Source organism: Molothrus ater, chromosome 3, assembly GCF_012460135.2.
Source record: "Molothrus ater isolate BHLD 08-10-18 breed brown headed cowbird chromosome 3, BPBGC_Mater_1.1, whole genome shotgun sequence".
Taxonomy (NCBI): domain Eukaryota; kingdom Metazoa; phylum Chordata; class Aves; order Passeriformes; family Icteridae; genus Molothrus; species Molothrus ater.
This window is the reverse complement of record NC_050480.2, coordinates 68,672,239-68,693,721: the sequence shown is the minus strand read 5'-3', so window position 1 is coordinate 68,693,721 and position 21,483 is coordinate 68,672,239. Positions and strand designations below refer to the sequence as shown.

The window sequence follows — 21,483 nt, the reverse complement described above, 5'->3', positions numbered from 1 at the left end:
AGTGCTCCGTTTGAGATGCTTTAAGACATTTGATTTTTAATGTAGTAGTGGGAAGTACACAAAATTCCAGGCACACACAATAACTTTTGCAAATCTTGACTGAGAATTTCAATGATTCCTGCTATGTGTTTACAGCTTACATTGGTTCTTGAAGTCTAGGAGAACAAAAGTCAGGCCCATTCTCTCATTCATCAATAATTGTTTCTTGGTTTCAGTCCAAATATCCAATTTTTCTAGCCCACTTATTAGAAATGTAAGAGTTCAATCTGAGGGTGTTTTTCAGTTGCTAATCTCTTTAATGAGATGGATTGTACAAAATATAAATTTTGATATTAAACTTTCTGAATGATGGTTTTCCTTTTAGATTATTTGTTGCAGGTTCTGTGGAATGAAGACCTACAAACAAACCATGAAGCTCTTGTCTATTGCATGGCAGCTATAAAAGTCATGTCTGAAAAGGAAGTACTCCGTTTAAAAATGGTCAGCAAAGGAGCTATTGAAATTTTTCTGGAATTAATGAAGCAGATTAATAACATAAAAGAACATGACACATATTTCTCCAAGCTGGGCCTCTTATTAGTCCAGGTTAGCATTTACTTTTATTTCTAAAAGTATGTACTTCAAGGGCAAATTAAAAATTTAATTAGAGGAGATAAGCTAACCCTGTGTGCTACTGACAGAGTTGTACCTATATTTCAATAGACTTATTTATAAGAAGTTAAATGAAGTTGTTCAGTACCTAATGTAATTACCACAGATGTTTGTATGTAGTCAGTTTTAAAGGCTTTAGAAATTCTGAAGTTAATAGAAATATTTTTATACCTAATTAACCAGTTTCTCATTACTACTTTATTGTGCTGACAATATTCTGGATACTGTAGTAAACAGATAAAAATGTGTTCTCTATCTAAATTCTTGAAACTGAAATAATAAATACAAACTGATTCTGCAGTACTCTAGGAGATTACAAATTTTTTTTTATTATAAGAATAATGTATTTTAAAAATGTGTAGGGAAATACAGCTGTGTTTTTTTGACACAATGTTTTTGAAGAACTGTGATATAAGGAAAAAGTAGTTGCAAAAGCAAACACTTTTTGAATCTTTTGAAGGCAGCAGGCTCAAAACTGTTTTCACATACAAAGCACCTTGATAAACAGTGGCTATGAAAACTAATCCTTGTCCCTAAAACTTTTTAAACCCATGTATTTTAGAAACACAGTGGGATGGATGTTGTGTTTACCAAGGATTTGCCAGGTAGATTCCTGGAATTTGTTTGGAAGTTACTGATGTAATGTTTAGCGAGTGGTTGAATTGTAAACTTTCAGGTACTTCATAGGAAAATACATTGGACAATTTTCTGAGGTAGCTTTTGCACTTGGTTTGTCAGATTTCTTTAATTCTCTACTAATTTATAAGCACAGGATTTTATAATTCTTGAAATTATATGAGAAAACAGATAGCCTACATCATCACATTACTACTGGTGATCTTTGTCTGGTTTTTTAAATCTTAGTAATAAAACTAATAAATCAGTTTATTTCCAGGATTTTGACTATCTGTCTGATGTTCCTCACAACTTTGCAGGAATGTTTTTCTTCCATTGTTTGCCCGGGATAAATTTAGGTTTTTTTAAATCAAGGCTTTAGTTTGCAAATACCTAGAAGGAAAATGTTGTATTTTATGCTTTCTTTAAAATATCCCTCGTATCTCTGCTTTTTCCAGTACAAATGGAAGTATAGCAAAACTGCTTTTGTACTGTTTGAATAGACTGTCTGTTTCTAAGAATTTCTTGAGTGTTTTGTGAAGAAGTCAGTACTGACAGCTGTCTCTTAGTGAGATTGCTCTTTCACTTGTTTGTGTTCTCTTCTATAATAGTACAGATACTTCAGTTTTCTTCCTCTTGTGAGAAAAATAGTGATTCCTACTTCTATGGAATTCCTGTGTGACTTTCTCATATTGATTCCTTCAACAAATCCATGTGCACTACTTCCTTCATGTGAGTTAATTGATCAGTCATCACAGACAGATAAACGGGTAGTTCTGTTTTAGGGATGGTTGAAGAAAGTTTCTTCTGTGATCCATGTCTTCAGAATAAAGTTTTCATAACATACTGCATCTTGTAGCAACAGATCAAATAGCCAGTGATGTACAGAAAGAATGCCTTCAGTTATAGAAAGCAAACTATATTGGAGCAGAAAAACACTTTAAATAGTCACAGTGGTCTCTGAAGGATGCTCTGCTATCTCTTAACCTTGGTAACTGAAGTATCCCATTTAGTTGGGACCAGCTTTTCATTCTTTAACTGTATAATTGCACAATCACCAGATGGCAGTGTTATACATAATCTTGCTAGATCCTTTTTCTGGGAATAAAGTCCCTATCTGGTTTCTTCATTCTTCCACAATGCTTTTTTTGCAGAAGTCATACAATACCAGAATAAAAATGTTAGTATTTTTTTTTCCCTTAATAGAGGGCATGAAATCAGGGTCAACTTTGATTAATTTTATATTGCTTAACCTAACAGTCTGTTAATATTTATACAAAATACAGTAATGCTTACTCAAAAACCAAGATTTTTAAAGCGTCACTGTCAAGACTTGATAAGTGTTCCCTGTTCCTTAATTGAAAAGTACTTAAATGTCTTCTCTTTAAAAATAGCATTTGTCAGCAGTTAAATTTTCTGTTTGGGTGAATTTGATCTTTCATATGGCAACGTAAGGATTAGGACTGGTGGGGGTTGCTAAAGATAATTGTTATGCATTTCTCCCTGAAAGATGGGGTCTGCTTGAAGCAATCACAATATTTCTAGAATTGACCTGCTGTCTGGCTAGCTTCTATTATTTTTCAAACTCTTCAAGTTTCAGTTGCACATTAGCTGTGTTTTATGGATATATACTTCTGTGAAGTGCCAAATGCTGTTTTCTTGCACATTTAAGTGTATATATTATTTTGCATTGCTTTTCCTTTCCAATCTGTCTTTGTCTGAAGGTTGCTCTTGATAGAATTTACTGCTTGAGGATTTTGAACCATCTAACTGTATCAAGCATTGAAAAATCTTACTCTCTTTTTGGAGACCTCTGTACCATCATCTATTGATTTTTTTTTCCCCATTATCCAATATGTAAGTCTCTTTGCTGCAGTGAAAGCTCTTGTCTGCGTTTGAACAACACTTCTAAAATGTGGCTTTTCCTTAATTTTCTTTATTGTGTCAATTGAAGCTTAGCTAGAATTCAAAACATATCATCCTAGGCTGACTGTGAACATCTTGTATGTAAGCACTAAATGGAGTCACCTGTCTCTATTCCATGTGACAAGAATTTTTCTAACATAACATTTGAAAAGCAAAGTATTTGATCAGAATATATTTATTAAAATGTATCTCCAGTATTGTGTTGATTTTTGAAGCATCGTGACTTGAGAAGGAATATGCATCTGGAAATTTTTTTTGCAGTTGTTCAGTTAAAATAATAAAAAGTCCCAGGTGTCTTCTTAAAATATGAGTGATATGAAGCAAATGGCTTCTGTAGGTTCAGATTCTCTGTATTATGAATATAGTATAAATTGCATTTTTTGTGCTGAAGTTAAATCCATTCGCATACTACATGACCACATTTATCTTCCCTCTATGCCTTGCTTCTTCATTTTGACATGTTGCACCTCCAGTTGCTCCATTACAGAGCATCATGGGTTTGCTGAGGATTTGTTCTCTGCTGTCAAATTTGTTGAAGTAGGACAGCAGATCTGGAAGCTGCTGGAGAATGGACAGAATGTGCATAGAGTCCTATGTGCAAAAGCTGGAACACAACATCTTAACCTGCTCTTTGTCAAGAGTTTTTCTTTAAAATTAGCAATTACATATCATTGGATAAGCAATCCAATTTAGTGATAAATTGCTTAATTTCCAGAGTTTTTTGTGATAAGAAACAATTTGAACAGATAGTTTTTGTGCCTTATCAAACTCCATTCAAAACCAAATTGAAGTTAATAACTTCACTCTGAATAAGAAAACTTTGAAGAATTCCCATATCCACATAAGATTGAATGACTTCATATTCATTTTGTAGTAAATTCTGGATTAGATCAAAATTAACTTAAATGTCATGGCCTGTCTGACCTTGTCATTTGAATGCTCTTGCCTTGGAAGAGAACCAGAATATTTCAAAATATGCAATAGGTGATACATTTGTTCATCTGCCAGAGTTAGATTATGCTTTAAGTTCCTTGAAATAGAACAGTATAATCTGAAAATATTTTGGTTTCTTCAAACAGACCTGAGCACTTAAGCTTTTCATTTTTATTTTGTTCATACAGTGGATTTCTTTTATCATGATTAACTTTTAATTTTTTAATTGGAATAAATCTGATTGTGTTTTAAAAGCAATTCATTTTAGTTTGCCGTTTGCAGTTATCATCAAAGTATATATTATATTTTCAAGATTTAAATAGAAAGATTTATTGAAGAATTACACAAAAAATTACTTTAAACATCCACAGCATTTCACCTAATTCCACTTGGTACGTGGCTGTATACATGCAAGATTTTAAAGCATGAAAGATCATGTGCCCTCATAGAAGGAGGTTACATGCAGGCAAGGACCAGTGTCAATCTTGCATTTTCAGTTATCCCAAACCCACCATCTTGCCGCCTGCACGTTTCCTGTGTTACTTATTGGTTTATACCTAGCTGCAGAGTGGTAACAGGCACGCAGAGTGCTCTAGGTGCTGTCGTGCTGTGCCACGGTGGTTAATGAGTGTCCCAACCCCCTGTGTGCAGCTGACGGCCACCCTGCGGATCCTGGCCAGCTGCGCCCTGGCGCGCCGCCAGCTCAGCCCCAGCGCTGCCATCCCCCAGCTCTGCGTGGCACTGGAGCAGCGCAGCCGCGACAAGGACGTGTGCATCTGGATTGTCAGCGTCCTCAGGTACGTGAGAACGCAGTGCTGTGTGCTGCCACGTCCCCCTCCCTCCGAAGGAGGCACGACCAAGCGCTGAGATTGGAAGATTTACTTATTGAACTCTTTTTTAAAAAGCTCTTTTAAGGACGATATCTTTTAGTGATATTGTATGTTAATTGTGTCTCTATTATTGCTTACGGAATTGTGTAATTGTAGCCATACAGACTTGGATTCATCATCCCCATGAAAAATATTTTGTTGTATTGGGTCATTCTTTGATCCCACCGATCCTGATTGAGTTTTTTAAAGTGCCGTTTCTTGTGTTTTAAAGCTGCACCAATTATTAGGTATTTATTAATCCTGGTTTAGGCCATGTTTGAAAAAAAAAAAAATTAATGAGAGAAATTACACAAGGAACTGTGTATTGTGAAATAAAATACACAAGAGGGAAAATGTGACCAGTGTTCATTGTTTTGAGCAATTACAGAGTGTTTGAGGAGATTAATTCCAGGGATCAGGGCTTCAGTATGCAGATGGAAGTGCTGAAAGAATCTCAGTTTTATGAGCAGCCAACGGCTGCTTCCCAAGTAGTGCTTTTTAGAGGGAGATCAGTGTGAATTAGTCAGCACAAAGATCATTTTGTAGTCTGAATAGTTTCTCAGTCAAAAGTCTTCCAGTTACCAAGCATTGGTTTGCAGTATTCAGTGCTAGATGGACTTGCAAACAATGTAAGGATTTGGAAGAAGTTGTGAAATCGGCTGTTGGTAATTTCAGGAATAATGGGATTATAAATGCAATTTATGAATTATGTGCTGGATGAAGTATTTGCCATTGCTGCTTTGTTACTGCACTGAGTCATGTTGCCTGTGGCTCCATGTTCAATGAGATTTTGTTATGGGCTTCTGCTGTTCAGGTGCTCCAAATTATCCCTCATGTTCTCCTCTCTGGATGAGGCTGAGTTGTGCTTTGAACAGTGGCAACATAAGAGGCTGGTACTCCTTCCTCTCCACAGCTGAAAGCAGGCAAATCTGCTCCTTTGCTCTTTGTGCTATCTCTAAGGCATGTGAATGGCTTCCTCAATTCCATGCTACCTTGTTCACATCTGTCTCTATAGTTTTGTTCCTAAAAATGAGCTCTTGCAATGATTATAGCACTTTGAGCATATTTACTTCTTCTGAGGAGGGAGCATTTCTTTTACTTGGAAAATGCCATGAAAAGTGGGATAATGAGTTTGTAATTAAGTGTAATTGATACTTATACTATAATTCTGATAAGGACATTTACTTGTTATAGAATTCAATATGGAGAAAAAATACCTTACTTAAAGTTTCCTGCCGCTTCAATTTTTTTCCTCAAGATTAGAACTACATGATCCAAGAATACAAATTAGCCATAGAAATCAATTTAATTAGCTTCCTGGAAATTGCAGTCGCAAAAAAAAAAATACATATACATATATATATACATATATATATATATATATATATACACACACTATGCAGGAAAGAGCTCAGATTTTAATTTTGTTTTGTCTTCTAGTAATACAGAATGATTAATCTCTCAATCAACTTTAGGCAGCTTCTTCATAGAGAATGTGTTCAATCTATCCAGATTATTCATTCAATAAGACTGTAAATCTTCCTGTAAGAAGTTGTAATTGAACATCAACACAGATCTTTTGTGGTTTTGACTACATAAGAAGTAAGATGTTATCCTAGCTTGTTCTGTTGCTGCATTTTTATGGTGTGACCAAAGCATGGCAATGGGCAAGGTGAGCAGTGTAGGAGCAGCTGTTAGGAAATGTGCAGAGATAAATCCTGCCTGCAAGGAGGCACAGTCTCTGTATTTGCTGGTGAGAGATGTGTCTCTTAGTGCTGTTGCTGGGCTCTAGATGTGCACTAGGAAGGGACCCCTCGTTTCCTCTCGTCTGACTTCACACATCATCTTGAAATTCCAGTCCTCCCCTTTAGCACTGAGAAGTGCTGGTGTTAGCATACTGTGCCCATATGGCAAGCAGGTTGGAAAGCTCCTTATGTTTGCTTCTTCCAGTAATGCACTGTGCCAAGGATAGCTGGGCTTCTGTGGTGCTCTTATATAACTGCACATGCCTCTGCTAGAAGTCAGAGTATTGGCATTCACTTCATTTGTTGGAAAATACAGCTCTGAGAATCAAAAGTGACTTTCTAAAAAATGTTTTGTGGAAAAAAGTTCTTTTTTTCATTTCTATTTTTTTTTTCTTTATAGCAAACTTTCTACCTACAATGACTTCTGTGCAGCTTTAGCAGACTGCTCCAGATGTTACATTGTATTTTTAGCCCTGCTAAACAAATACCAGAAGCAGCAGGTCAGTTTTTCATCTCTTGATTTTTATATATTAATCCTCTGATGTGTCTGTGTATTATTGTGTATCAGCTTGTTTTCAGTGTCCTACTTTTATGCATTTACCAAATAAAAATTTTAAATGGTTGACAGCATTTCTAAATAGTAAATAATTGTGATGAAATAATTTAGATTAGAAATTCAAAGCAATACAGTGGACAGTTGATTAACTTGTCTATCCATGTGTAGAATCAGTCCTTTGAGTACCTATTTTTTTCCTAGTTTTAAGAAATATTTTTCAAAGCAAAAATCTATTTGACTATTTAATTGTTGTAAATTGCTGGGCTTCCTCCTGTCCTCCTCAGCTGCAAAAGAAGTGTGACTTTTTTAGAGCTAAGCAATGTGAGAGCAGAGGAAAATATGTTCCTTGCTGTCATGTAAAACGGGGAAATTTGCTCAACCCTTTGTGTTTAATTAGTCTGTCAGAGCCCCAGGAAAGCTGTGACCCTTGTGCCCAACCAATCTATCAGTGTCCCATTATGAGACCCTTCACTAGGCAGTCCCACTGGATCTGTTCCACTGATTTATTCAGTGTCACATACCTAGCAGAGGAACCTCCTCCTCCTTTACCCGCTGTGGGCAGAGGGCAGTGCCCTTGGAGGACTCGCATTAACAGTTTGCAGACTGACACTCTCCATTAATAGAATTGTGAAAGGTTAAGGTTTGAGACTTGCCAATGATAGTAACAGACTGCAAAAAACATACTCAAATCAATATACTAATTTAAAGCAATGTACTAACAAGCTCTATAATATAATAATAGTATTAATGATAATAATAATAATAATAATAGCTGGTCTGAGACAATCATTCAGCATGTAGAGATCACATTTCTTACACAGTAGGCGTCCCTACGAGGGAGAAGACAGATTCAGCTTGTCGATTAATCCCAGAAGTTACAGTGGAGTAACTGTAACCCCATTTCTCCCCACTCTTAACTCATTTTTATATTATTTCTTTATGTTTAGGTGGAACTTGAGTGGCTTTGGTCATACTTCTTAGTCAGTGAGAGGTGGTTGTACTGGGGGGTGGATATCTCAGGATAGTACCCGAGATAACCTTGGGATGGGGACATGCATTAGTCCAAGCAGAATGATTTCACAACAGTTGATGATTCAAGAGCAGGACATTTTCCTTTATCTCCCTTGTTTTTCAGCAGCTATGGGGCTACCTTCAACTAGAAGGTACCACTGAGTTCCCTCCTCTGCAAGGGTTTCAACACAGTGGCTGGCCATGGTGTCTCCACTCTGCTCCACCCTCCGTTGGGTCCCCCTTAGTGTATGGGAGGTCAGATATGCTGACCATGTTTCATCCAGGGAGTACAACTGTTTTTTTTCCCTGTGACTCCCATACCATTATCTTCTTAACCTTAGTCATCTTCCCATACTCTCTAACTGCATAAAATATCAAAATGTATCTCTCCTTTACCAGAGAAAACCACATGCCTGCAGTACTGCATTTGGGATGTTCATGTAGAAATAAATGTTTAGACATTGTCAAAATGCCTTGTATCATGAAGTAAAATTCTGAGTATAGTTGCTGCCAACTTTATTAGAACTCCAAGGGTGTTGCTCTATTGTCCTGCTGTATCACAGTGATCTTTCTTACATTTACTGAAGATAAAACTCAGAGCTCGGTGCAGGATCCCAGTCTTACAGATCGATGCATTGGTAAGATTGGAGTGCCCTATGTAGGGCAAATTACTCAGCCCTATTGCCAGGTAAGTTTTAAGAAGAAAATAATTTTTATCTGAAGCATAGATGTTCAAATGTGGAACAAGGTTTCAAAACAGAGAATATTAAATTACATTAAGATCCGTCTTAAAAGTAAGGAACTTTCTTGGCTGGTCAGCATCTAAACTAGTTTGAGATAATTTAGTTATCCTATTCAGTTTGTCCCAGGGTTAGTAATTCTTGGGGATTTGTTGGAAGGAGGTCTTTTGGGTTGCTATCATTGAAGGGAGTTAATGAAGGTTGCTGGATTTGCTATACTGAACAATATTCTTTCTCCTGCCAAATACAAAAATAATTTGTTCCTTTCCTGTTTACCAGCATCCCTGTTTTCTATGATAATGTACATGGAAGAGGAACAAAGATTAAGTTGTTTCTCTTCTAAATATCTGCTGTAGCATATCTGAGTATTTCTAGGTTCAGACTGCTCTTGCATAGCTTAGTCTTCAGAGACACTTTAGTAAAATACTATGTAAATGCTATGTAAATAACATGAAAATTGTCAAAGGCATTATATTTTCCTAGATTTATAGTTGTTCTTCCTTATGACCATTGAATTAAAAACTCAACAAATTATGGAACCGAGATTAAGGATCTTTAATTAAGTAACGCCTTTCTCCTAAACTTAATCTGTCATTTTAAGGGTAGCTTTTTTAGGTTCCTGAGATAATAGCTTTGTGTCATAATGAATTGTAGGTTCATATCTACCTCAAATTATTATTATTTAGTATTCATAATTTAGCTTCTCTTTTGGCTATTAAGTGGTCCTAAAATACATCTTTCTTCACAAGGTTAGCATTGCATTTTGTGTTAAATTGTCAGTTGTTTCATCAAAATACAAATGAGTAAAGAAGTAGCTTGTGTTTTGTATAGAAAAAACCACTATTACATTGTGTTGATTATATATGCAGTGTCTTCAGAATAATTATGTCTTACTGCAGTTTTGAAACAAGCATGCAATTGTCAGTTGTCAGCTTAGTGAAGCCCTGCAGAAACAAAAAGAACATAGATAATGTAATGCATCACTTTTTCTGTAGTATGTAATAAACACTTGAGCTGTGTGGAGTGCAAATGTTTTTCCTGAGGTGTAGTTGGCACTGCTAATCTTTTTTTTTTAAATGCTGACAGCTAATGAGTTACAGTATGAGCTGGTATGTGTTGAAAATAAATGAAGTAACAGCAGTGTGAGTAAAATTGTCTGCTGTGGGAACAATCAAAGAGAAGGAAAAATCATCATTATAAAGCATTAAAAATCTTCAAGACTTAAAAGTGATATGTGAAGAAAGGAAGTGTGTGTGTGTGTTTTTCTGTTCTCAGGTTGCAGATTTTGTAGGATCAGGCTTTTTACTGGCAGTCATAGCAGCAAGAAACACAGGGGAAGAAATAAAGGAAAACTGGCATTCAGACTTTCTCAAGGGCTGTCATAATTGTGACTTTAAAGATAATTATTAAGTACTGTGAAAGTAAAAATGGGAGCACTGGAAATAGGCTCAATGACTTGCACCCACACCACACACTGAATTCCACAGTTGCAACCCAAATAGTCTCTGTTCTTTTCTCCACACTGCAGTTATAGCTCTTTTCCCTTTTTTTTGTCAGCTCATTTTCTCTCTTGGGTGAAGGAGGCAGACTTTTGGGGAAATTCAGTTGGCAAGACTTGATAATAAAGACTTGTCATAGTCTTAGGTGGGGAATACAGAAGACTGGAAAAGCTGAATCTTCAGGGCAGGACTGGGGAAGTGAATTGGGCTTTTACGCACATCTGAAGTATGCATTCGTGGTTGGCTTTGGACCTTACTTGTCTGGAGTAACAAAAAAAATCCTTGGTGGTTGCCACATGCTGTCAAACCTGTCAGAAATGTTTGTGTAATTCCTCTGTCTTACAGGATAAGCTTTGAATGATTCTGCTTCTAGTCAGCATTGTAACTTTTGCCCATCTCAAGAGATCTTCTAGCAGGGTTCTGTTCCACTTCCCCACATCATTATCATCTCTGAGCTTTCCAGATAAACTGCATCAAGAGTGACTTTCTCAAGCTGTGGTTAATGTCACAAGTCACAAGCAGGCTGTGCTTTTGGAACAGAGACATTGCCTAAATAGGACAGTAGCTTCTGTCAATAAGTCAGGCACTACCTGAGCTTAGGTGACATTTTGGGGCCCTGCCAGCTTCTGTGTAATGTTTTATCAGTTAGGAGTCTGTTTTCAATCCTAAGAGCACAAACACAGGGTGTGATACTAAAATTTGTATAGGAGCAATCTTATGCCTGTTGTATAGAAAGATCCCCTTACACTTTAGTGTTCCTAATTTTGAAATTGGGAAGCATTTTTTTAAGAATCTGACATCACTGGATGTAGTAATTGCCTATTCAGCAAAATGATAATTACATTGGATCACATGAGCAGTTCATCCAGTCTGCTCTTGATACTCAGCAATGGTGAGATTCAGATGTCTGGAGAACAGTAAAAATGGAGCAGGCTTTTATGATACTTCCTGTGTGTACTTACCAAACCCCCAACTCTTTCCAGTTTGGAAACACCCTCAGCCAGCTGTGTATGAAATAAACCTCAGCTGACTTCTTTTCTATGAAATTCTACAGTCTCTCTCCTACCCCATATAAACTTTTAATGTGTTATAGAACCATTGACAAGGAGTTGCATAGCAAACAATTCCTTTTGCCTATTTTGAATTTTGCCTTTACTGTCTTTATTTGATGCCTTCTGGTTCTTGTATTGCAAATGTGGTGAAGCCCACTGTTCATTTCACACCTCCCTCGATTTTCTAAGTGTTTAACCTACTCTCTTCAAGTTACCTCTTTTCCATGCTGAGGAATCCTTGCTTACATAGCCCTTTTTGATAGAGAGACTGTTCCATGCCATGGTGTATCCACGTTGCTTTTCTCATAACATTTTTCCAATCCTGATTCCTGTCTCATTTTTTGAAAGGAGGAAACCAGAACACAGCACTTAAGATGTGGCTATATCATAGATATATGTGCCAGCCTAAATTTATTTCCCAATAATTCCCAATACTTTATTTGCTTTCTTGATCTGTGGTCATTAAACTCTGTCATTAACTCTGAGATTGCTCTGTAGGTGGATATGGTTGGTTTAAAGGCTGTAATTTTATACAGGAAGATATGTTTGCCTTGTTCTTTTCCATAGATCCTTTAATGTGTAAATTAATGCATTTAAATTTCATCTGCCATTTTATTACCAACTGACTAAAATTCTTTTTCAGCTTTTCAGTCAACCTTCATCTTATGTACTTTGAATATCATGGTGAAATCAGTACATTCTTCCATATCACTGCTGCTGCCCATTTTCTGTGTTTATGGACAAATTGAATACAACAGATCCCAGAACAAAACCTTGGGAATTCCACTGGTCATCTTCCACCACTGCAGAAACTGCCAATTTACTCTTACATCCTCTAATCATTTATCTATACCAGGACATTCTCCCTTACAGAATGACTCCTAGTTTCACTAGGATTTTGGTGAGTGACTTTGTTAAAAGTCTCCTGGAAAGTCACATGGGTGATATCAGATGGGTCTTTTTTATGCATGTTTGTTAATCCCTTCAAAGAGCTCAGTAAATGCATATATAAGAAATGAGAAGTCTTAAAGCTGATTGTGTCCAGCTCATTTTTTTGTTCCTTTTTTTTTTTTTTTGTGGTCTCTTCTAATTTATCTGGTCCAGACACCAGACTTTATTCTCACTTGGAATCTTTTCATGTTTGTTACAGTTGTAGGAGGTTGCATAGTGCTATAGTGCTGTTAGTAATTAAGCTATTTAATTAATTAGTTCTTTTAGAACTGTTGGATAATTATCAAGTCCTAGTGATTGGTTACTCTTTGTTTTGTCAGTTTGTTCCTTAAAGTTATTTGTGATTGCTTCAGTTTTGGACAGATGGCTCTGATGAGCCTTCCCTGGAGAATGCTGTCTCATTGAGATCTCCCAGTTGCTTCTAGAGTGGGCATGAATCAATGCAAAGAACTCATTTAGCTTCTCTGCAATTACATTTTCTTCTCTCAGTGCTCCTATTTTATCCTGATCATCAATTAGTTCTTCAGATTCTGGCAAACTTCCCAGTCCTGATACATTTGAAAAGATTTGTTATTATTTTTGCATCTCTTGCATCAGCTAGAAGAACTGCACTTATTTTCAATTATAATTTGCACACTGCTTTACCTGGTTGATTTAGCAATCAGTTTGTCAGAAACAATTTATTGAATTAAGAGATGTTGCCTTGTCATCCTCTGTAAGGACTTGTCCACATTTATCAGGTTCACTGATAAATGCCTGGGTGCCCAGCTTCCTTCCCAAATGCATCTACCAGTTAGCAGCTCCCAAATCAGCTTATTGTCTTCTGTGAGCCAGCAGGCTTTTGCATGTGAGACTTGCTCTTGTCTCCCCCAAAGAAAAAACCTTGTTTCAGGGCTGTTGAATGTCCTTTTTGCTCTTGGGAGTGCTGCTGTGGGGAAGGTTGTCACAGGTGAGGCCTCTAGCTGCAGGGAATTTTCCCACTGTGTTTCTGGCTTTATTGATTAGGCAAAGGCTTATCTGCAAGTGGTGATGCCTGCTCTTCCTGGCTGGTGTTTTGGCTGCTTTATGGATAACTCTGTGATGAGCTCCAGGAACCCACCATCTGTCTGTTTCAGTCAGTCACAGAACATAAGTCATGTAGTGCCCAAAAGCAACCTCAGGCTCTTCCTTACATAGTGTAGTGCTGCACCTGTGTTTAGTCAGGTACACATTTGCCTTTTAAATACTTTGAGAGTGTTACTGATGCTCTGTTCAGTGCCATCGCACTCTTCTGAGATTCCAAAGGGCTTTTTTATTAATGTTGTACTGGGTGCACTGGTGTGTTCCTGTGTCTACTGCTTGCTTCTGAATAAATGGTTATCCAGTGCTGTCCCAAGTGTTCTTTGTGTTTTGGTTACTCACTTTTTCTCTGTGTCATCCCTCATTTGGGCTGAGGACAGCTGTTTGTGTGACAGCACCGTACATCGTGTCAGAGAACTGACCCAGCTTCCAATAACCATGAAGCTGAAAAAAAGAACCCCAGTCCTTTCCTGGTTATTATCTGCATTGCTTTCCTGTCTAGTTTGTTGAACAGCCATACAAATGCTTCCTTGATCCCAAATACTGAGGCAGCAGTGTGGGAGAAGAAAGAAACTCTGTATGGAAAGGAGATTGAGTGCTGTTTATGCCACTGCTTGTCCTGAAATGCTTGTCAAGGTAACCCTACAAAGAACTTCCATTGATAATGTGGTTCTTTTCTCCTACATGTACTAGTACATATTTTCAGTTGGATTCCTCCTCAGTGTAGCCCAACATTGTAGTAGTGCCTAGGACAATTTTAAAAAGGAAATTGATCAGTAATGTAATTGATCATTAAAGAAAAAAAAATACAAGATTCTTCTCCAGTATTTTGTATGTGTACTTGCATATTCGTAACTGATCAATCATTCTCTCTGACTTTGCTTCTATTTCCAAGAAGGAAGTAGCAATTCTAGGATAGATATTCTGACAACTCTGAAGGAATTTCCCTGCTGATAAAGGTGAATAACAGAAGGTCACTCTTTCCCTACAGTATGATTTCTGACAGTGTGCTGAGCTGAAAAGTGTATGTGCATCTTCCTAAAGCTTTAGGTTTTTGGGGGTTTTTGGGGGTTTTTTTGGTTGTTTTTTTTGGGTTTTTTTTTTGTTTTGTTTATATGTTTTTTGGGGGTTTTTTTGGTTTTGTTTTGTTTTTGTTTTTTTGTTTTGTTTTGTTTTTTGGGGTTTTGGCTGAAAGAAAAAGCAAAAATGTTAAGAAAAGTGCAGAATATTTGATCTGTACACTGAATGTAAAATTGTCAGAAATGCGGTGTTCAAAGTTTGTAATGAACCAGTTGGCATGCATCATGTAGAAACCTGCTCTTCTGGTGTATCAAAAGATACAAGTGAGTGTATGTAATTACTAGATAGATAAACAATAAAATATCAATAATAACAATAACAATAATAATAATAGTACTGCTTGGTGAGACACACTGCTATGAAAATATGTTATTGTAGTTTTTGATTTAACTTCTCTAAACGATGCTGAAAGCTTGGGAACACCTCTAAAAAAAAGCTACAAGAATTACTAGAGTTAAAATGCCCCAAGGAAATTATCCATGGCAAAGGTCAGACCATTAGCAAGCTGCCTATTAATAGAATCTGTACAAGGAAAACATTTCTGTTAGAAGACCAGTCTTTAATCTAGGAAAACAAAAGAGCTGATAAGAAATAGGGGCTAAAGTTGTTCAAATTTAAAGTAGTAATAAGAATAAATGAATTTAAAGTAGTAATAAGAATAAACGTTTTAACAAGAGAGATCAGCAGTCATTGGAGCAATACCATGGAGGATATGGTTTTCAACTTTTTTTTTATTAAGTTAATTTCTGAAATACTGGTTTTTTTTAGAGAACCTACACAGCTTTTCATCAAAGATTGTTCTGGTAACAGTGTGCTTGCTTTTCTTCTTTTCCTTTCCCAGGTGTCCACAAACAAAATGGACAAGTTCTAAGCACAAGTTCTTGATAGCTGAAATTCACTAAGTGCAGATGAACCCTTTTCTGAAAAGTTTAGCTGAACAGATCAGATTTTGGGATGTAGAAATTACTGAGTAGGGTCCTATGGTGTGGATACAGTATAATTGCATTTTACTAATGGTCTCTCCTTCTCCTCAAATGCATTAATATTTGGGGGGGAAGGAGGGTCTCTTTACTGACAAGGTACTCCCTGCTGTCCCTGTTGCAAAACTTCTCTCTGCTCCTTATTTCACATTACTTAGTCAGGAGGTTCTCTATTTGTTTTTGATACTTCCAGTGTGTTCTACACCACTGCCCTCTACCCCTTTTTTTTATTCTTTAAATTGAGTTTCATATCGTGACAGCTGTTTTTTCTGTGGTTGAACAGAAATTTTTCCAGCTAGAATGTCACTTCAAGATGAATATTTACTGTATTTGGAAGAGATTAGCTCTGGGTTAGTATACCTACAGTAATTTTGCATATAAGTAGACTATTAAACTCCCAAGTTTTCTTTCCAAGGTGCATAATAAAGCAGAAATACAAATTTGGAAGTGAAGTGTAAATTAGATTTGAATGAGAATCAGGGCAGGTGTAGAATTTTGACTAACTCCACTGAAATTTGGGTAACATGGAAAGCAGATTTCATTTGCTGCTGATGATTCAATAGGAACTCAGCTGCTGGCATCTGACCTTTTGTTTTGTACTATCCCCCTCATTCTGAAGGCCCAGATAAAGTAACAGCAGGTACTTGGCCAGCATTCACAGGTTCTAGATTAGACTGTCCTTCCTTGTTGATCTTGTTCTAGTTAGAAACTACTGACCTGATTTGCTTTCCTTCCTTCCTGATAAGATGCCTGTACAGTCTGTACCTGTGCTCATCATGTTTACACTGAAGGCAGGTGTACTTTATTGCCAAGATAAACTGATGTCAGGTTCTGTGACTCAGCAGGTCCATGGAGTACCTTTGCTGCTAGGGCAGGGCAAGGAAGAGAGTTTTAGAAGTAGATAAGCAAAAAAACCTTTCATATCCATCATGATCTAGTGTTTATGTGTCAGTTGCCAGAAGAATAAGAGTTAAATGTTGAAGGAGTATGTAGTGCCATTACCACCTCAAAACCCAAAATATCACAGTTTCTTCGCAGATATGAAGCAAATAAAAAGATCTTCTCAAGCTTTTCTTGATTTGTTTGTTCAAATTTATTTATGTAGGTGAAGCTGTGTGCTCTTGTATATAGCCTTCCACTCAGGTTTAAGTACACTCTGTGTTCATCATGTCTCACATGAATGCCTCACTGTAAAAAGATGAAATAACTGAGTGTAATTCCTATCTTTAATCTAGTTTGTCTTTAGTGCAATACATGTTTAAACTTCCATATGATAGAAATTGATCTGATAAATGTAATTTTTCTGTAAGTGTGAAAAAATGTCTGAAATTCCATATGTAGTTAATACTCCAAACATGTGGAAATGAACAGTAATCTCATTTATTATATTGATTTTTTGCTACAGAAAGGCCCATGGGCCTTGTACAGGTTTAGTCTTGCAAGCAGTTTCAAAATACCGTGTAGTTCTGCATGTATCTTTTTACACAGCCATTCTAAGATGGTGCTTCTTACTCTTGCAGTCCTTATCCATGAGCATTTAAAGAAATATAGCCAAAAATAATACAAATCCTTGAGCATTGTACTACTCAGGAGAAGTTGTACTGCTTTCCTTTTTGTCCTTGCTTGTTAAGTTTTCACTGAAAGATAATGCAACTTTGGTACTATTCTATTAAAGCCGGATGTGCTTAGCTAAAAAAGAAGTATTTTATAAGTTTGTTTTGCTGGGCTGTAGGTGGAAAGCACAGCTGAGATCACACTTCTCAAAATATCAGTTGATTGCTGTGTGGTACCTGTTTGTCTCTTTCCTGATTGGGCAGAGCTGTTGCTGGGCTGATACCATTTTGACCAAAATTAGAAAGTCAATATAAACGAGTCAAACTAGATTGCCTGCTTTTTTCAGTTCTCTCTTCTGATTCATCAGTTGTTTGCTTCAAATTTTTACAGCCTTTGTGAGTTGGGTGTTGTGCCAGCAAAGGTGAAAGCTCTTAGTGGTTAGTCATTAAGAATATTAATAAAAAATTGCTGTGATGACATTTAGAGCCTAACAAAAAATGTGATGCCTAGTTTAAAAAAAAAAAAGTGGAAGTGGGTCCTACAGAGTGATTTATTAAATACATGAATGTGAAAACCATTTCCTTACATAGGAGACTGCTGCTTCTCATGTTCAGGCATAGCAGTCATCTTCCTGAGAGGATGTTATAGCCAGTGTCTTGTGGCAGAGGCTTAGGACCTGAAACTTACTGATGAAGGCAGGTATCAAAGGAGGAGTTGCTGCCTAAACATCTTTTATACTTCAGTATTAGCTTGTTTAACAAGTTAGACTGAGCCTGGTTAACTTATGTTGCTAATACCAGGGAGGGTTAGAATATGTGTAAATATAATTATGATATTTGAACAAAACCAGTGGAATAATCGTTCAGTAAAATTCTAGGTTAGTGCAAGTACAGCAGGTTAGCAGCTAAAAGCAGATGTTTCTCTTGTACTTGAAGAAATGCTGTTACTTTACCTGCACCATTAAGCTAAAGCTACAGACTCTTCTTAAATGAGTAGATTTTGATGCAAGTGACAGAGGGAAATGTTTGAAGTAGTTTAAACTTGAGTTACTTTAGATTTTCAGAATTTTTTTTCTTGTCACATACAGGTGGGTAATAACCAGGCAGGGATGTCGTTGAATTGCCATTCAGTTAGGATCCTCTAGTCTTGCCACTAAGAGGTCGTATCTCAGTATGTACAAAATGAAGGTCAGGCTAGAAAGTGCTTTAGGAGAGCAACTTGCTTAAATCATGAGATCTCAAGATACCTTACAAAAATAGAAAGTAGGTCTCATTCAGCAATGATAAAAGTAAAAAGGTAGGAAGAGCATATAAAATCAGAAAAAAAACCCCAGCAGAACACAATGTGAGGTGCAACTACAAAGGGACATAAAAAGAAACAAAACTTTTTATAGTAAATTGAGACGACAACAAGGAAATAATTTCTCTGGTGTTCAGAAGAAGGTGAGCATTACTGGCAGGTACTGTGGATAGTTAAGTGTGAAATGCCTTTTTTTTTTTTTTTTTCTTCTTTTTCTGAAATGGTTATGTATGACCAAATGAATAATCTCTGCTTTAGCCTGGAGTCTTTTGTCACTAAAAAACAAACTGAAGCATATTAAATGTCATCAAACCAGCTGATGCAATTTTCCTTTTGGTGTTTAAAAGGGGATCCAAGTCTCTGGGATTCTTGAAAAGTTATGAAGAATTGCAAGGTTGTAGGGTGCCTGTTTTTAAAAGGAGAGAGAAGGAATTGAGGAATGACAGACCAGTGAATTTAAATTGTATTTCTGGTAAAAATTAGGAACAAATAAGTCAGCTATCTGTAAGCAGTTAGAATGAACAACAAAATGAATAAAATCTAATTTGGATTTAACAGTAACAAATCAAGGGGAAGGAGTTTAACTTCTAAAATGGTTACCAGACCTAGAAAAGGAAAGGTTGTGGTCTCTTCCTGTCACAGCTGACACTTTCTTACTTGAAAGATTAGTAAATTCTGCTGATTTTTCTGATTAGTACGGTTATATAAAGTGTGGTTTTAAGATGTTTTAAGATTACTCTGGGCTTGGTAAAAATAGATGACCTTTACTAAGTATATTGCATTAGTAATTACTTCACTGGTATCTAGTTCTGTCAGATGTTTTTGATTTCTTCTGTAAATCAAATTTTGAAAATTGGTAGCATAAAAAATTATTTCTAGCTAGTGTGTTTGGCATTCCTTCAGTTGTTCTGGATGTGCTGTTATCTGAATTGGGAAGCAAATTAAGTATTATGTTCTTTTTAAGCAGGTGCCACCTTCTGATGTTGTCCATGTAACATGGTTTGTTTATTTATTTTGTTACAGGATTTGGTTATTCGTATCATCTTCATTCTTGGGAATTTAACAGCAAGGAATGACCAGTCCCGGGAGCAATTTTTTAAAGAAAAAGAAAGTGTTAACACCTTGACATCATTATTCCAAACCTACTATGAACTTGATTTGAATGCACTGACATGGCACCATGATAGAAAAGGAAAAAACCAACCAAAGTATCCTTCAGAAGCAGAAGATGTTCTGATAAAACTGATCAGAGTGCTGGCCAACCTCTCCATTCACCCTAGAGTAGGTGCAGCTCTGGCAGCTGCCCATCCTCTTGTAGGATTACTTGTTACAATACTAGGTAATAACATTTATGTTGTACTTGTTATGTTTGTTCAGCCTGTAAGGAGAGTTTAAGACTTTCCATTGCAAAGAAACCCCAAAGTCAATTGGCTGACATTCATAAACTGTTTTATGTAGGAGGCCTGTTTGAGAAGCATTGCTACTTTGGTACTGACTTTTCAGTATCTGGGGAAAGATGTTGTAGAAGTCTTTAATTCAGTGATCAGATTTGCAGATAGGATCATTAATGATAAGAAAACAAATTTCATTTTAAACACATCTCACTGAGACTTAATACATAAGGAAAGTTTGTTCTTATCAAGTGCTATATATGTGTTTGGTGGTGGTTTGGTTTTTTTAAAGGTTTGTATTTTTTGTGACTGTTTTGGATTGTTCCTGTTCTCTGCACCCATAACTTTCAGCTTCTTTAAAGAATTTTCTCTTACTTTTTTCCTTCTTTTTCAGTCTTCCAACCTTTTATCTCTTTCAGATGGAAGAGTGTCTCCCTCTAAATGGAGGATTAGGACTGCAGTTCCTTTACCACTTACTGATCCCCTTGTAAATCTAATTACAGACTAGGGCTGGTCTGTTTGGCCCATAACAGAGTTTAACTGTGACAAGATACATGTTAAACAGCTCAGTATATTTTACTGTGTAATGAGAACATTAAATATTATGTTAAGGTAATCAACCTGATTGTACACTGTCTTAGCAGTCATGAGGGATGAGACAAGTCAGATGCACAACTTGGTTCTGTCTCATGGCTTGAAACTGTCTTAATGATTTTGTAAGTGCTTTTGACCTTCAGAGCTTCTCTCTGCTACCCTCTCCTCTTCTTGAGCACTTTATCAGTCAGTTTACTACAAAATGTTCTGTCTCCCTATGAACTTACCCCTCTTTTATTTCCTTCACTCTTGGCTTCTGAGGCCAGGGACCTCAGACAAAAAAGTCTTTCAGACTTTTTTACATGTTAACATTCTGTCAGGAAGTCTGAGAGAAAAGTCTTTCAAATATTGTTGAAGGGGTTTTTAACCAATTTTTCTCCATGTCTATCACACAGCCCTGTTTCTACATGTGGACTCTCCTCAGTGCCATCTTAATACAGCAAAGAGGATTTGTAGAATGTCTTAACTAACTAAATTTTAAACTAATTTGCCTGAGTCACAATGATTTCTCTGAATTAATAATGGGGAAGAATGGTTTTGTATTGCCATTTTTGGATCAGGTGTTCCTGTTAGCTTCTGCCATGTTACTCAACAACAGAAGGTTTGACTGTAGTAGTGGCCACATAAACTATTATTCACTTTGCTTCTGGGATCTAATGCACTGCAAAATTAGACACATGTGTGTGTTTATCTACATATGCATATGTTTTGGGGCTTTTTTACTCTCAGAATACAAGTCAGTCGATGATTGTGAAGAGTTGGTCATCAATGCTGCAACAGCAATCAACAATTTGTCCTACTACCAAGTGGAGAATTCTGCAGTTCAGGAGAAGCAGCTACACATTGCTGAAAGTAAGGACTTTTAAATGAGTACTTTTTGTACAGCTTTTTGAAAGCAGAAACATTTTGACACAACAGAAAGACGCATAACATTTTGTGGCATTATCTTGCAGGAGTATAAAGTTCATAGAGCTAAAG

General features: G+C 36.6%; 1 protein-coding gene across 1 annotated transcript in view; it reads left to right on the top strand.

The window, feature by feature from the left end:
- Window positions 1–21,483, top strand: part of ARMC2 (armadillo repeat containing 2) — a 70,453-nt gene that overhangs the window by 31,025 nt on the left and 17,945 nt on the right. The window contains exons 12-16 of the mRNA XM_036380182.2: window positions 365–585; window positions 4,777–4,922; window positions 7,140–7,239; window positions 19,544–19,859; window positions 21,235–21,357. Coding sequence (XP_036236075.1) covers window positions 365–585; window positions 4,777–4,922; window positions 7,140–7,239; window positions 19,544–19,859; window positions 21,235–21,357 — 906 coding nt within the window. The remainder of the gene's footprint in view (window positions 1–364; window positions 586–4,776; window positions 4,923–7,139; window positions 7,240–19,543; window positions 19,860–21,234; window positions 21,358–21,483) is intronic.